At 39.2% G+C, this 14362-nt stretch overlaps 1 protein-coding gene across 4 annotated transcripts in view; it reads left to right on the top strand.

Annotated features, from left to right (window-relative positions):
- The window catches only part of ZRANB3 (zinc finger RANBP2-type containing 3), a 254774-nt gene that overhangs the window by 213010 nt on the left and 27402 nt on the right, over positions 1–14362 (top strand). For all 4 annotated transcript variants that reach the window (XM_049889231.1, XM_049889233.1, XM_049889232.1 and 1 more), the window contains 2 exons: positions 7924–8338; positions 13547–13744. In XM_049889231.1, coding sequence (XP_049745188.1) covers positions 7924–8338; positions 13547–13744 — 613 coding nt within the window. The remainder of the gene's footprint in view (positions 1–7923; positions 8339–13546; positions 13745–14362) is intronic.

The raw sequence follows: 14362 nt of genomic DNA, 5'->3' as shown, positions 1-14362 counted from the left end.
GTGTCTGCCTCAAAACCTCAAGGGTGGTCAGTTTTGTTTCAAGCTGATCTACTTGACTTTCCACCTTTGAGTCCTTCCAGAACAGTATGTTTCCTGTAATTTTCTAGCCATTGGAATCCATGTGCCTTCTTGTACTCATCTCATCAGTGGTTTCTCTCTTTTTGTCTGTTCTAGCACTTCATGTGTCATTTGCTCTTTTAGGAAAAACTCTTAAGGCTAAGTGAGCACATTTCATGCCTGCCCAGAAGTTACTTACTGGCTCTGTTGGTATTGTTCACTTTTTAAAAATTATTATTTGAAAGAAATCAGAGGGTTTCATTTTAAGTATTTAGAAAATTTATGTATCTATTTCCCCTTATTAGCTTATTCACAGCCCATGGGTACATTTATATACGAACCCTCAAGCCCTCTTTACCTATATAAAATTAAGAAATCCATTCACTGTTAACCTTTGTTCAGTTCTAATCCCTTTGAGAATATGGAGAGGATATAGAACTGCTCCCAAGAAAAATTCATACATAATACAAACAACATTTTATAGGCAATTTCAGGGATTTCACAGGCTTACTGAAGGCCATCCAAGGTCTTTTGAGAGGCCCATGAATCCTAAGAATTCATATTCAGTAATCAGTAGCCCTTTTCTCTTCCCATCTGACAGATATAATTATCCTTAGTCTGTTTTGAAGAGATTTTCCCACCTGTTTTTCTATCAGTCATGGTTGTGAAATGTCAAAGAATCCTCATCAACCAACTTCCTGCCCAGTTACCCAGAGGCTACCATCAGAAAGCATCACTGATAATATGGGTCAGGGTTCTAATTGATTACTTCAGAGGAAGTCTTAATTTCTGTTAGCCTATAGCTTCTGACAGACCCATGGCCAGGGCACTATCTTTTAAAGTTCACTACCTATGAAAACATTCATCATGGTCCAATTTAGCCATCATAATATTCATTGCTACTGATTAATCTTGCCTTCTGCTTTTTCTAAAATTACACTCTTATTGTATTCTTTGGTTCCTGAAATTATGTATAATGATTATCTTTCCACTCACCCGTCCTTTTCTGGATTTTACATACTAAAGTCTTAATTTATCATTACCCAAGTAGCATGTGGTTTCAAAATAGTGCCTACACTGCTTAATCCAGTGCGCATTGAGTAAACCCCCATAGTAGCAGAGGTATGTATCAATTTCTGATTACTGTCGGTCACTGCTAACCTTTACTCAGCCCGCCTCCAGCATCTCTGTGAGAATTTCTTAATGCTAGTTTCCAAAATGCGTCGTTGCTTAAATTGTAAGAGAAGTTCTTTTAAATGTAATTAGTGTCACAAAATTGTACACATAAAAATCTTGAATGGGCAAATGATGTGTTATATGTATCTTCACAACAATAAAAAATACCTTAATTACATAGGTTAATTAAGGAGATCTACTGCAAAAGCTGACAATTGAAGGCCCTGAGACTCCTCTTTTTTGAACAATTGCATAGTTTTTTGTTTTGTTGGGAGGATTGCTTTTTTTTTTTAAATAAATATTAAACAGTTTTAATTTTTTGGTGGGGAAGTTGAGGAATTAAAATGTCTTTAAAGAAACAAAATCTTGAACATGTAGGCTGGAACAAAAGGTTCTCATACTGTGTAAACATCATTCAGTGTATGTGTTACCAAAAACCAAACCCATTGCTGTCGATTCTGATTCACAGTGACCCTATAGGACAGAGTAGAACTGCTCCATAGGGTTTCCAAGGAATGGCTGCTGGATTTGAACTGCCGATCTTTTGGTTAGCAGTCATAGCTCTTAACTACTGCGCCACCAGGGCTCCCAGTACATGTGTTGGTGGTCCATTATTGTATATTTTTTGTATGTGGCTGTATTAACCTCAGTTTGTTTTATCTCCTCACCTTTAAGAAATGTCTTTAAAAGTATACATCTAGAAATAAATAAAATAATTAGGACAAAAAAAAAGCATATTTAGGAAGAGAACCCATTGAGGGAGGAGGTAAGACATTAAACTGAAAACAAGCAGATTAAGTGAAAGACAAATCCTAGTTACCCTTCTGATCAGCTCCCAGATCACTGGTAGCCAGCATTCTGTCCTTCACGCAGGAGATTGGCAGACTCCTCTCTGGAGAAACTGACTGAGCCAGGAGAAGACTTAAAGAGACTGAAAGGGATCCCCCCACAAAACAGTCACTGATGATGCTACAGTGAGGTCTCCCACATGGAGCCTCCACTAGTGTTTTAATGTCTTATTCTTAAATATGACTGGACAGCGAAAGGCCACCATGCATTGAGGAAAGCCTCTAACATGAAAAACAGAGACCAAAGCAAACACGCAAGCCAAGAAAGGGATACAAAAGAAACGGAGTGTAGTAGCTGGAGAAAACTAAAAGCAAAGAAACAAAAAAAACCTCCCATTAATATCCTCAGAGAAATAAAAGAAGATATTACATCCATAACCAGGGAAAAGGAAACATGAGAGAACAAGGTAAAAGCTCATAGAAAATTTAAACTATAATATAATACCAGGAACTAATAATTCAATAAAGGAGGAATGGAAGATAAAGCTGAGAAAATCATCTAGAAATGAGAAAAAATAGATTGAAAATGTGAAGAAAATCAAAGGATTCATTCAGAAGTTCTAAACTTGCCTAACAGGTGTTTAGAGAGGACAGAGAAAACAGAAGATAAAAAAAACAACATAAGAAAATTACCAAAAGACCAGACTTACTGACCTGACAAAGACTGAAGAAACCCTGAGAGTATGAGCCCGGATACCCTTTTAGCTCAGGAATGAAGCCAGTCCTGAGGGTCACTCTTCAGCCAAAGATTAGACAGGGCCATAAAACAAAACGGGACTAAAGGGACACAGCAGCACAGGGGCAAGGACTAGAAGCCAGGAGGGGACAGGAAAGCTGGTCATAAAGAACCCAAGGTCGAGAAGGGAGAGTGTTGACATGTCATGGAGTTGGTAACTAATGTCACAAAACAAAACGGTATACTAATTGTTTAAAGAGAAACTAGTTCTGTAAACCTTCATCTAAAGTACAAGAAGAAAAAAAGAAAAGAAAATTTCCCAGAACTGTTAGACATGAGTTTTTCTGATTGAAAGTGCTGGCTGAACACCTGGCATAATGAATGGAAAACCAAAACGCATACACTAAAGCCACTACTCTCCTGACTTTTCTACCTCTGTTACGGTTTCCTTTTCCTGGGTTTGTCTTCCTCACCAACCATTAAAGTTCTTCCTGTTTTCTGTCTTTGACTTTCATCTTTTCTTACTTCCTCTTCCCTCTATGTCTCATGACCTCCACTTCTATATTGTGATAAGGAGCCCTAGTGAATCACTCAGCTTCTATCCAAAAGATTGGCGGTTGGAACTACTAGCCACTTCGAGGGAGAAAGATGTGGCACTCTGCTTCTGTAAAGCTGCAGCCTTGGGAACTCTGTGGGACAGTTCTATTCTGTCCTATAGGGTCACAATGAGTCAAAATCAACTCGACGGCAATGGGTTTTTATATTTGTGGCACAAATGGTTAACATGTTCAGCTGCTAACCAAAAGCTTGGAGGTTTGAGTCCATCCAAAGGCATCTTGGAAGAAAGGCTTGGTGATCTACTTCTGAAAAATGAGCCATTGAAAACTGTACGGGGCACAGTTTACTCTGACACACAGGGGGTCACCATGAGTCAGAATTGACTTGATGGTAACTTGTTATATGTCAGTAGCTCCCAAATGTGTAACTGTAGTTTGTCTTTTTAACTCCAGGCTTGTGGCCAGCTGCTTCCTGGAACTCCCCACCTTGGTATCCCACCAGCCCTCAGTCATGTCCAAAAGTGAACTTATTTCCCTTTCTCTTCTCCTTTTGCCTTCTAATGAACCTATTCATCCTCCTTTTTCCCTATTGCACTAACTGAGAATATCATCTCTACATGTTACAAGTCAGAAATTTAGGAGTTTGAGGATCACTTTGGGTTCTTGGTGATAAGCCCTGTGTATCCTGAGTTCCCAGGCAACCTTCCTATTCCTTCATTCTTATATGTGAAGGGACAACAAAGGATCATTGGACATTTGAGGAGAAAATGTAGCATGAAAAAGGTGACCTAAAATAAACTAATCCACCCAAATTGATGAAGGTAGCTTCTTAAAAACTTTTAATTAGTACCTTCAGATTTGAGATGATACTGCAAACATAAATAAGATTAGAATACTATGAAAAAGGGATGGGGAACAAGAAGTAGTTTTTAAATGTTAAAAAGATGACTACCATACGAAAATGTTACCGAGAAAGTGTTGTGTTGAATTGTGTCCCGCCAAAAGATACGTTAAAATCCTAACTCCTGGTACCTGTGAATGTGAACTTATTTGGAAATAGGGTCCTTACAGATGTAATTAATAACACGAGGTCATAGTGGAGTAGGGTGAGCCCTAATTCCATATGACAGGTGTCCTTACAAAAAGAGGAGAAGAGACACAGATAGACACACAGGGAAAAAGGCCATGTGAAGATGGAGACAGACTGGGGCTATGCTGCCACAAACCAAGAACTGCCTGGGGCCACCAGAAGCTAGAATAAGCAAGGACAGATTTCCCCCTAGACCCTTCAGAGAAAGCATGGACCTGCAAACTCTCTTTGTGGTTTTTTTATGTAGAATAGAACATTCTTTAAATGTTTAGCTCTTGGTTATTTGATACCTTTTTTTTTTTTAATTATGCTTTAAGTGAAAGTTTACAGCTTGTTAGCGCCTCATACAAAAATTTATACACACATTGTTATGTGACCCTAGTTGCTCTGTCTATCATGTGACAGCACACTCCTCCTTTCCACCCCAGTGCTGCAGTAAACATGGGTGTGCATATATATATCTGTGTGATGGCTCTTAATTTCTGTAGGATATATTCCAAAGAGTGGGATTGCTGGATTGTATGGTACTTCTATTTCTAGCTTTTTAAGGAAGCGCCAAATCAGCTTCCAAACTGGCTGTACCATTTTACATTCCCATCAGCAGTGTATAAGTGTTCCAGTCTGATACCCCTCTTTCATACCAAAGTCCATTAATTCACTAATTTCTCTGCCCTTCTTCACCCTTCCTTAGAATATCCTTTATGCATTGTTTTAAAAACCTTATCTCATAATATCTTAGTATTGTCTTTGCTCAGCCAGAAGACTTGAAGGTTGGGGTGGAATCATCTGAAGACTGGTTCACTCCCATGTCCAGCAATTGATGGTCACTGTCACACGGGAACCTGTCTGGGGCTGTCAACTGGAACATCAACCCATGGTCTCTCCGTGTGGTCTGGGCTTCCCCACAAAGTGGTGGCTAGGTCCCAAGAGAGAAAAAGAGGGACAGAGCACCTAGCCAAGTGGAAGCGTTATTACCTTTAACCTAGCCTCAAGTCATGCAGCGTAACTTCTGCTGCATATGATTGGTTGAGGTGATTATAAAGGTTCCCCCAGGTTCAAGCTGAGAAACATAGGCTCCGTCTCTCAATGGAGGGATGTCAACATTACATTGTAAGTAGAGCATGTGAGATGGGATAAAAATTGGTACAGCTATCTTTGGAAATGTAATTTGGCACAGTGTGTTCAACATGTTACCAAATTCAGCTTCTAGCAAAACTTCTATAAAATTAACTCCTGTCATTTACCTTACCTGGTAGCTAATCAGTTGTGATAGGTACCTATTTTCTCTAATTAGGAGGTTGAGATTTACATGGTGACAAGAAGATGAAAGACCTACAATAGTGGTGTAGCTGTTCTGAGGAAAAGGAAATTTTTCTTGAACACAAGATAATTATTAAAATGTGTCAGTTAAAGAAGCTGTTTTAATTAACCCTTTCATGACTTTTGGAACATGTGGTATCCCAACCACTTCTTATGCCTCTACAGTTCTTTGGGAAGGAGTAGCCCAATTTGAACACTTTTAGGCTCAAGGTGGGAGCCTTTTGAAATACAAGAAACTTAAGAACGCTGAGTTGGTGCCTCATTTTTGTGTAGATTGAGCATTGTCTTAGGTGACGCCTTCTGGGATGTGTGAATTTTCTGAACTTTGGACAGATTTGCCTTTATGTCTGTGAGATAAGCCTTCTCACTATGTTCCCAGTTCTATGTTCTCGTGAGGATGCACTTATCACAAGAATAAGCTATTCCCAGTCTTCATTCAGTCATAGTGGCCATTTTCTCCTTGGACGCCATTCATTGTTTCCAGGTGTTACCAGGTCCCTGCTTTTCTAGCTTCTGAACAGTAAATCATGCCTTTGCAATAAGGAATAATGCATTGCAGTGGTACTTTTCAAGAGACTTGAACTCCTGTCAGTTATTCTGACCCTGAATTGAGTCTTAGGGCCCAATCACTGCTTCCACGTGGAGCAAGCAGTTCTGCAGTATTCCGGGGCAGCTGATGCTGTTTCTTAGCTGTTAGCACTGCTTTTGTTATAATGAGGAGTACACAGTAGTAGTAATTTGCCTGAGACTCAAATTCTTTAGTTTTATTTATTTGGCCTGTAAGTACTGCTTTTGCAGTAATGAAGAGTGCATTGTAGAGGTAATTTTCCTGAGATAAAAAATTCCTTGGCTTTATTTATGTGGGTTGTAAATACTGCTTTTGCAGTTGAAAAGAATGCATTGTACCGTGTTTCGAAAAGCTTCATGAAAAGTAATAAAAAGGCTAAGAAGAAGAAGACTAGAATAAAATGTATGTGCAGCCATTGCCAGGTACCTTCATGCTTTGCCTCATGTTTTGCCAATTTTCAAGAAATAAAATTTTTAGAAAATTTTTAAGTGATTTTATCATTAACTCATGTTGACAGGGTTTATGACATCCAAGGTCTGCTGGGACATTTGTGATCCCAGATAACGGGTATCAAAATTGGTAAATCATAACAAAAGGTCTGAATTGGTCCTTTAATCAGTATGCCTTCTATTAGTGAAAACACATGGTATGAACAAGAAAATTCAAAGGAGAAAATAATTGAGTCTTGCATTAATAGCTTAATACTATTTGAAGAACACTTCCAGGTCAATAAAACATTTTAATATGAATAACATTATAGTGCTTAATTGCTAGGCTGCTAACCAAAAGGTCTCCAGTTCCAACCAACCAGTCCCTCCATGGAATAAAGATGTGGCAGTCGTCTTCCATAAAAATTTTACAGCCTTGGAAACTCAATGGGGCAGTTCTAGTCTGTCTTGTAGGGTTACTATGAGTAAGAATTGACTCAACAGCAGTAGGTTTGGTTTGGTTTTATGAACATTGTGTTTATACAGTAAAACTTGTGAAAACTGGAACCTGCATGAGGCAGAAACCTGTCAGAGAAGGAAAACTCAAATATATTCCATTAGTAGAGGGGAATAGAAAAGTAGTAAGACCGCACCCTGTCAAAGGCGGAAAACTTGGAAGACTCGGAAAAACAAGGCAGTCCTGTTGAGTTTCAGCTCTCACAGATTTCACTGTAGTTGGACATGAAAGGATTTTTCTAGGTTCTTGGTTGACCTGACCTATTTAAATACACAATTGACTTTTTTCCCTGATGTACATCTATAGCAGATAGTTTATAAGTAACATTTTTATCACATAAGCACTATAGCTAAGCTGCCTAGCCTCTCTAAAACTTCAGTTTCCTCATCGGAAACATAAGAATGAAAATAGTACTAACTCACAGAGCCAGCATGGGGATTAAATCAGTTGATATATGTAAAGCGCTTGGCACATAGTAAGTGCTAAAAGGAAAATTAGAAAGTATATGGATATGTTAATGATATTTTACAGATATGCATATTTGAAGAGTCATGACATTGAATTCATTTCCAGAAAGGTATTTAAAGGATAAAGGAATGTAGTTAATGAATATATTTTGTTAATCTGTTTCATTTGGGAGGATCATATTAGATTGCTTTTTAATTTAATAACTTTACTTTCTCTAGTTCGAAAAAGAAAAACAGCATGATATTCGATCATTCTTTTTACCAAAACTGAAGAAAAGACAGTTGGTGACCTCCTGTGATGAATCAAGGGTATTCCAGGAGAAAAGTACCGGGGAAGCATCAGTTCCTAGAAAAATAACTGCAAGCGATAACGTTGAATATGAAAGTGGTATTGAACCTGACGCTAAAAGATTGAAATCGATTGCTGTCCAGGATTGCAGCAGTCCACTGGAGGAGAAAGCATTCCAGCCCAGACAAACCAAAGCTCCACTCATGGAGGGTGCCCCTGAGGCCAGGTCTCAGTCAGCCACCCCATCCCTTCCTGGAAAGGGTTGGCAGTGTGGTTTCTGCACCTATATCAATAATTCAGTGTTGCCTTATTGTGAAATGTGTGAGCACCCTCAAGGCAGTGCTGGTGAGTACACATGGGTGACCGTGGTGGTGGAGGCTGGCAGTGGGGTCTTCAGAGTAGCTGCCCTGGCACTTTTAGAGAACGACTGCTGTTTTCAGAAATGAGTGGGACTCGGCATTGGCTTTAGCTTTTAGCCGGAGGAAGAACCTCACATAGTGAAGACTGTGAATTTATCCCCTTTTGGAATGTGAGAATCTCCCAGTTCTGACAAGAATGTATATCACCAAGTGTCTGTGGCATGGCATTAATTTGGCTCAAATGGACATTTCTGATTAATGTCAGCAGGATGTGAATTCAGTGGGCAGGAATAGAAGCTGTGTTGCTATGGCAACAAATATGCCTTCTAGTCAAAGACCTGCTGTTTTTTTTTCTCTGTAGATATTACTTGTTTTTAAAGAAATTAAGGTTTTTTTGCTTTTTTTTTTTCTTAATGGTTAAATAGCAGAATAATCCATTGTAGCTTCTTTGCCTGGTAAACATACATTGTACCATGTTTTTTTGTCTAACAAATCATAAAACGTCCCATGTAGATCTTTACAAACCAATTTGAGATGTTTCATGAGTTTGTTCTTTTCTAAAACATACTATGTTAAAAGTAGAAATCATAATTTTGTTAGTGTATTTTTACAGGATCGTATGTCATTTCTGATGTTTAGTTTCTGAAATGATTATTAATACTTATTAATAATTACACCTTCTTCTCACCTACAGACTATCTCATTACCCAATATTTCACATTTACAACAGTAGTAAAAAATCTACTATCCTTTCTACTCTGTCCTATAGGGTCACCATGAGTCAGAATCCACTTGACCGTAAAGGGTTTAATCTTTCAGGGTATCAGCAGGGCCATGTTTTCACTGGAGGCTGTAGGGGAAGACCCTTTTTGTTTCTTCCAGATTCTGGTAGCCTCGGAGTTCCTTGGCTTACACCTGCAGCATAACTCCATGGTGATCTTTACTCTGTGTCTGTTCCCCTTTTTTTTTTTTAATAATTTTTATTGTGCTTTAAGTGAAAGTTTACAAATCAAGTCAGTCTCTCACACAAAAACCCATATACACCTTGCTACACACTCCCAATTACTCTCCCCCTAATGGTTTAATGAGACAGCCTGCTCTCTCCCTCCACTCTCTCTCTTCGTGTCCTTTTCGCCAGCTTCTAACCCCCTCCACCCTCTCATCTCCCCTCCAGGCAGGAGATGCCAACATACTCTTAAAAAAAAAAAAAAAAAATAGTCTTAAGTGTCCACCTAATCCAAGAACCTCACTCCCCACCAGCATCCCTCTCCAAACCATTGTCCAGTCCAATCCGTGTCTGAAGAGTTGGCTTCAGGAATGGTTCCTGTCCTGGGCCAACAGAAGGTCTGGGGGCCATAACCACCGGGGTCCTTCCAGTCTCAGCCAGACCATTAAGTCTGGTCTTATGAGAATTTGGGGTCTACATCCCACTGCTCTCCTGCTCCCTCAGAGGTTCTCTGTTGTGTTCCCAGGCACCATCTAGTTCTTCTGGTCTCAGGATGATGTAATCACTGGTTCATGTGGCCCTTTCTGTCTCTTGGGCTCGTAATCACCTTGCATCCTTGGTGTTCTTCATTCTCCTTTGATCCAGGTGGGTTGAGACCAAATGATGCATCTTAGATGGCTGCTTGCTAGCATTTAAGACCCCAGACGCCACTCTTCAAAGTGGGATTCAGAATGTTTTGTTAATAGATTTTATTATGCCAGTTGACTTAGATGTCCCCTGAAACCATGGTCCCCAGACCCCTGCCCCTGCTACACTGGCCTTCGAAGCATTCAGTTTATTCAGAAAACTTCTTTGCTTTTGGTTTAGTCCAATTGTGCTGACCTCCCCTGTATTGTGTGCTGTCTTTCCCTTCACCTAAAGTAGTTGTTATCTACTAAATAGTGAATATCCCTCTCCCACCCTCCCTCCCTCACTGCTCTCGTAACCACAGAAGAATGTTTTCTTCTCAGTTTAAACTATTTCTCAAGTTCTTATAATAGTGGTCTTTGTGTCTGTTCTCTTTTATGAGGATACCACTCAGAGGGGATTAGAACCCACCCTAATCCTCTATGACCTCATGTTAATTTAACTGATAACATCTTCAAAGGCCCTGTTTCCAAACGAGATCACATTCACTGATACTGTGGGGTTAGGACTTCAACATGTCTTTTTGGGGGACACAATTCAATCCATAACACAGCTGTATGTATGTATCATGGATTATTTAGTAATACATGGATTATTATGTATCAATTAATGTACATACAGCTTATTTTCAGTCTTTTTCTGTTATAAAATTTAAAAACATGAGCCATGTTCACATTTCGTTTTGTATTTTTACCGTAAAACCAAAAGACAAAAAAAACAGCCATTTGCTGTGGAATCAATTCCGACTCATGGCAGCCATACAGGATAGAGTAGACCTATCCCACAGAGTTCCCAAGGAGCGCTTGGTGGATTCAAATTTAGCAGCAGTAGCTTTTAACCTCTACACCACCGTTTTTACCCATGTGTGTTTAGTATCGGTTGCTAACAAAGGGTTTGCTGAATGGGAGAATAAATGCAAATAACATTTTTCTAGCTACAGCTTTGTACGTTTTGAATCTGTGCGTATCACACAGTGGAAGCTCAATATTTGTCGGAGAAAAAAAAAATCTACTATTTTGCGCATTAATGACGTATATCTGGCAGTAACAAACACCGAGATGCAAGGCAAGAGTAACGCTGGCTTTGGTGGTTAAGGTTGTATGTCAGGTTGGCTGGGCCATGATTCTCAGTGGTTTGGCAGTTATATAATGATGTAATCTGGAAGTTATACAATGATATAGTCATCCCCCATTTTGTGATCTGATGTGGTTATCCTCTATTTTTGCATAATGCTGATTTCACATCATGACCTGGTCTTTGGAACCTAACCGTGTCAATAAGTAAGGAGAGGGTGTGTTAATAATATAGTTGTCTTAAGAAAATTACTATTAGTATTCCTTTTGTTTCTAGTGTTATAGAGCATTTCTATGGTAATGAAATATGCCAAGTTGATTGTTGGAAACTGGAATTACTCATTTTATCAATTATAATAACTGTATATGTCTGTTTTTCAATCATACTTTAATTCTCCAGATGATTAACATTAACATAGGATTCAGCTAAGATGTAAGTTCCGATATTACAATTCCTTCCTGCCTGCCTTGCTCTTAGTTTTGTCTCTGTCTTAGTTTGGATCTGAAGGAAACTAGACTCAGTAGCTGAGTCTTTCCTCTTTCAATTTTGGATGTTCCTACCAAAACTGACAAGTCTGCTGCCTGGGTAGTTATATTTGTAATATGGGCACCTGTTGTCTATGAACTAAGTTGGAACCACAAGCTTGTGCCATATAATATCCTTGTCACAATTAGCATTATCTGATTCAATCCCCAACTGCTGCAGGCAATAAAAATAAAGTCTCTTGTGACTATAAGATAATGTCATTTCACACTGAGTGTATAAGTTGAGTGATATAACAACAAAATCATAGTTTAGCATGGATTTTATGTTCTTTCTTTTACAATGCCAAGAGGAACATTGGAAGTTTCTGTACCCAAGATTTAATAAGCAGTCAAACAACTTAAATAAAACAACAACAAAAAAAACCTTTTGTGAAATGGTATCAGTCTGATTAAAGAGGAAAGATATTCGAACAGTGATATTACTCTATATAAGAGTTGTAATTATTACATTTAAGTTGTTACAATTTGGCATAATGATTTCCACCTTTGATTTGAATGTACTTCAAAAGAATTGAAAAGCAGAATTCTAATTCATCTAAATTTTTAAACAATGCCTGCAATATAACACTTTGAGGAAAGGGTGGAATCTAAAAATTTAAAGGAGCCGTGCTGGGATATAAAGTCCTATAAAGGTTGCTTGCCAATCCAGTCTCTAGTGCAGTAGATAAAGTTTGGTACAGTATGCACTGAATGCTAATACAACGCTTTTCTTTGTACTTTTCTCACATCATAACATCTCCGTTTAAACTTAATCTCTAATAGTGCTTATCTCCCAGACTTTTCTCTCCCACGTGGATTCCGGACTGGATCTATCCAGCAGCCTCTTTAACATCTCCCCCTAATATCTAATGGGTATCTCAAGCTCAACATGTCCACATGGAATTCTTGATTCACCCCCACCCCCACCACCTCTACATCTAACACCCAAATCTTCTCCTCCCCGTCTTCCCTGCATCATTCTAAAAACCTAGGCACCATCCTTGATTCTCCCTTACCTCCCACATTCAACCCCTTAACATTCTGTTGGTAAATCCTCCAAAATATATCTTAGCTCCAGCCCCTTTATCTTTATTGCTGCCGTCTGGCTTGAGGCCGCCATCACCTCTCTCCCACACCTCAGTAGCCTCCCTGTTAATCTCCTTGCTTCATCTTTTACCCCCTTATTTTCTACAAAAAGTCAGAGGGATCCTGTAAAAACTTAGCTTATTATTATTCCCTTGCCTGAAATTCTGTAATGGCTTCAGTTACATTTAAAATCTTTTCTAAGAATACAGGCCCCAGAACAGGCTTCCTTCATTCATGAGCAGCTCTCAGCTCACAGGAGACTCCTCCAAGAGCTTGACCTGATGACTTCTGCTACACTAGTGCCTTCCTCCATCTCCTTACTCATAAAAACCCTGTTTCATTCTCTTTACCTGAAAAGACCCTATGTATTTATTTATTTGTTTAAGGAGCTCTGGTGGCTCACTGGTAAAGCGATTGGCTACTAACCAAATGGTCAGCAATTCTAACTTAACAGTGGCTCTGCAGGAGTAGAGACCTGGCGATCTGCTCCCGTAAAGATACCATCCTTGGAAGCCCCTATGGGGCAGTTCTACTGTGTCCCCTGGGTAGCTATGAGTTGGGATCAATTCTACGGCACACGACAAAAACATTCGTTAACCTGTTTGTTGTCTATCTCTACCACGTACAGTGGAATCTCCAGGAGCCAGGAACTTACCTGCCTTGTTCCTTGATGTTTCTCCAGCACCTAGAATAGTACTTGACATGTCATAGACTATATTTTATAAGACTGAACATTGTTAGTTTTGTTTCTTTTTATAAGACCTAACCGTGACTTCTTTTTTTAACTTTACATTTTTAACTACGTTTTGAGTAAATAACAGTCTTCACTAAATTGAGATGTAAATTGTCTGTTTGATTTTTACAATTCTGCAAATAGATAGCCTCAGCCAGACCCAGGGTAAAAACAAAAGTGGAAAGGATGATTCTCAAAAAGACACCTCCAAAAAAGTTGGAACTAACCCTGACTGTGAAAAACAAGTCCTTGCACAGTCAGCACCTGAACTGTTGCCTGAAAACAAGGAAGAGCCATCAGAAATTGAAAAGGAAGATGGGCTCACTCCCCAGCCAAATACTGGTAAGTGTTGTTTCTATTTCCAGTGTCCAAATAACAACCATGTACTTTAACATGTAGTACTTCCATTACAGTTGAGGTTACTACCTTGTTCCAGCTTCCTTTTATTCATTTTTATATTAAAAATGCCAACTATTTGTAACCCATGCTTAAACACCAGATGGCTGGAAGAGCAGTGTGTGTCTGCCGCCATTCAGACATTGTGCACAGAGAGAAACAGCAAACAGCTGCGTGTGCTGCCACCAGGCCTCTTGCCCAGCCCCAAGCAAGCCTTGCCTATTCCCACAGTGAGGGTGCTGTTTTGATGTTGGGGAGGTTCTTTTTGACAGACTATTAACAGACACTTCTTGTTGTTAGCTGCCATCAAGTCGACTCTGACTCATGGCAGCCTTGTGTGCAACAGAAAGAAATGTTGAAATCAGCCATATAGCGTTTTGGATTTACTTACTTTTTGGTTGATTTCATTCATTATTTATACCTGTGATGATTAGCAAACACCAGCCTGTATGTCATACCTTTCTGCTCTTTATGGGCCAGCTGGCAAAAGATTGTGAGTACTTTTGAATTATTTTCCTTATTAGTTAGTGACCATGGTAACCCACAAGATTGATATTCTCATTA

This window comes from Elephas maximus, chromosome 6 (genome assembly GCF_024166365.1).
Source record: "Elephas maximus indicus isolate mEleMax1 chromosome 6, mEleMax1 primary haplotype, whole genome shotgun sequence".
Taxonomy (NCBI): domain Eukaryota; kingdom Metazoa; phylum Chordata; class Mammalia; order Proboscidea; family Elephantidae; genus Elephas; species Elephas maximus.
Note: the sequence above shows the minus strand (reverse complement) of the source record. Positions and strands in the feature narration are given on the sequence as shown.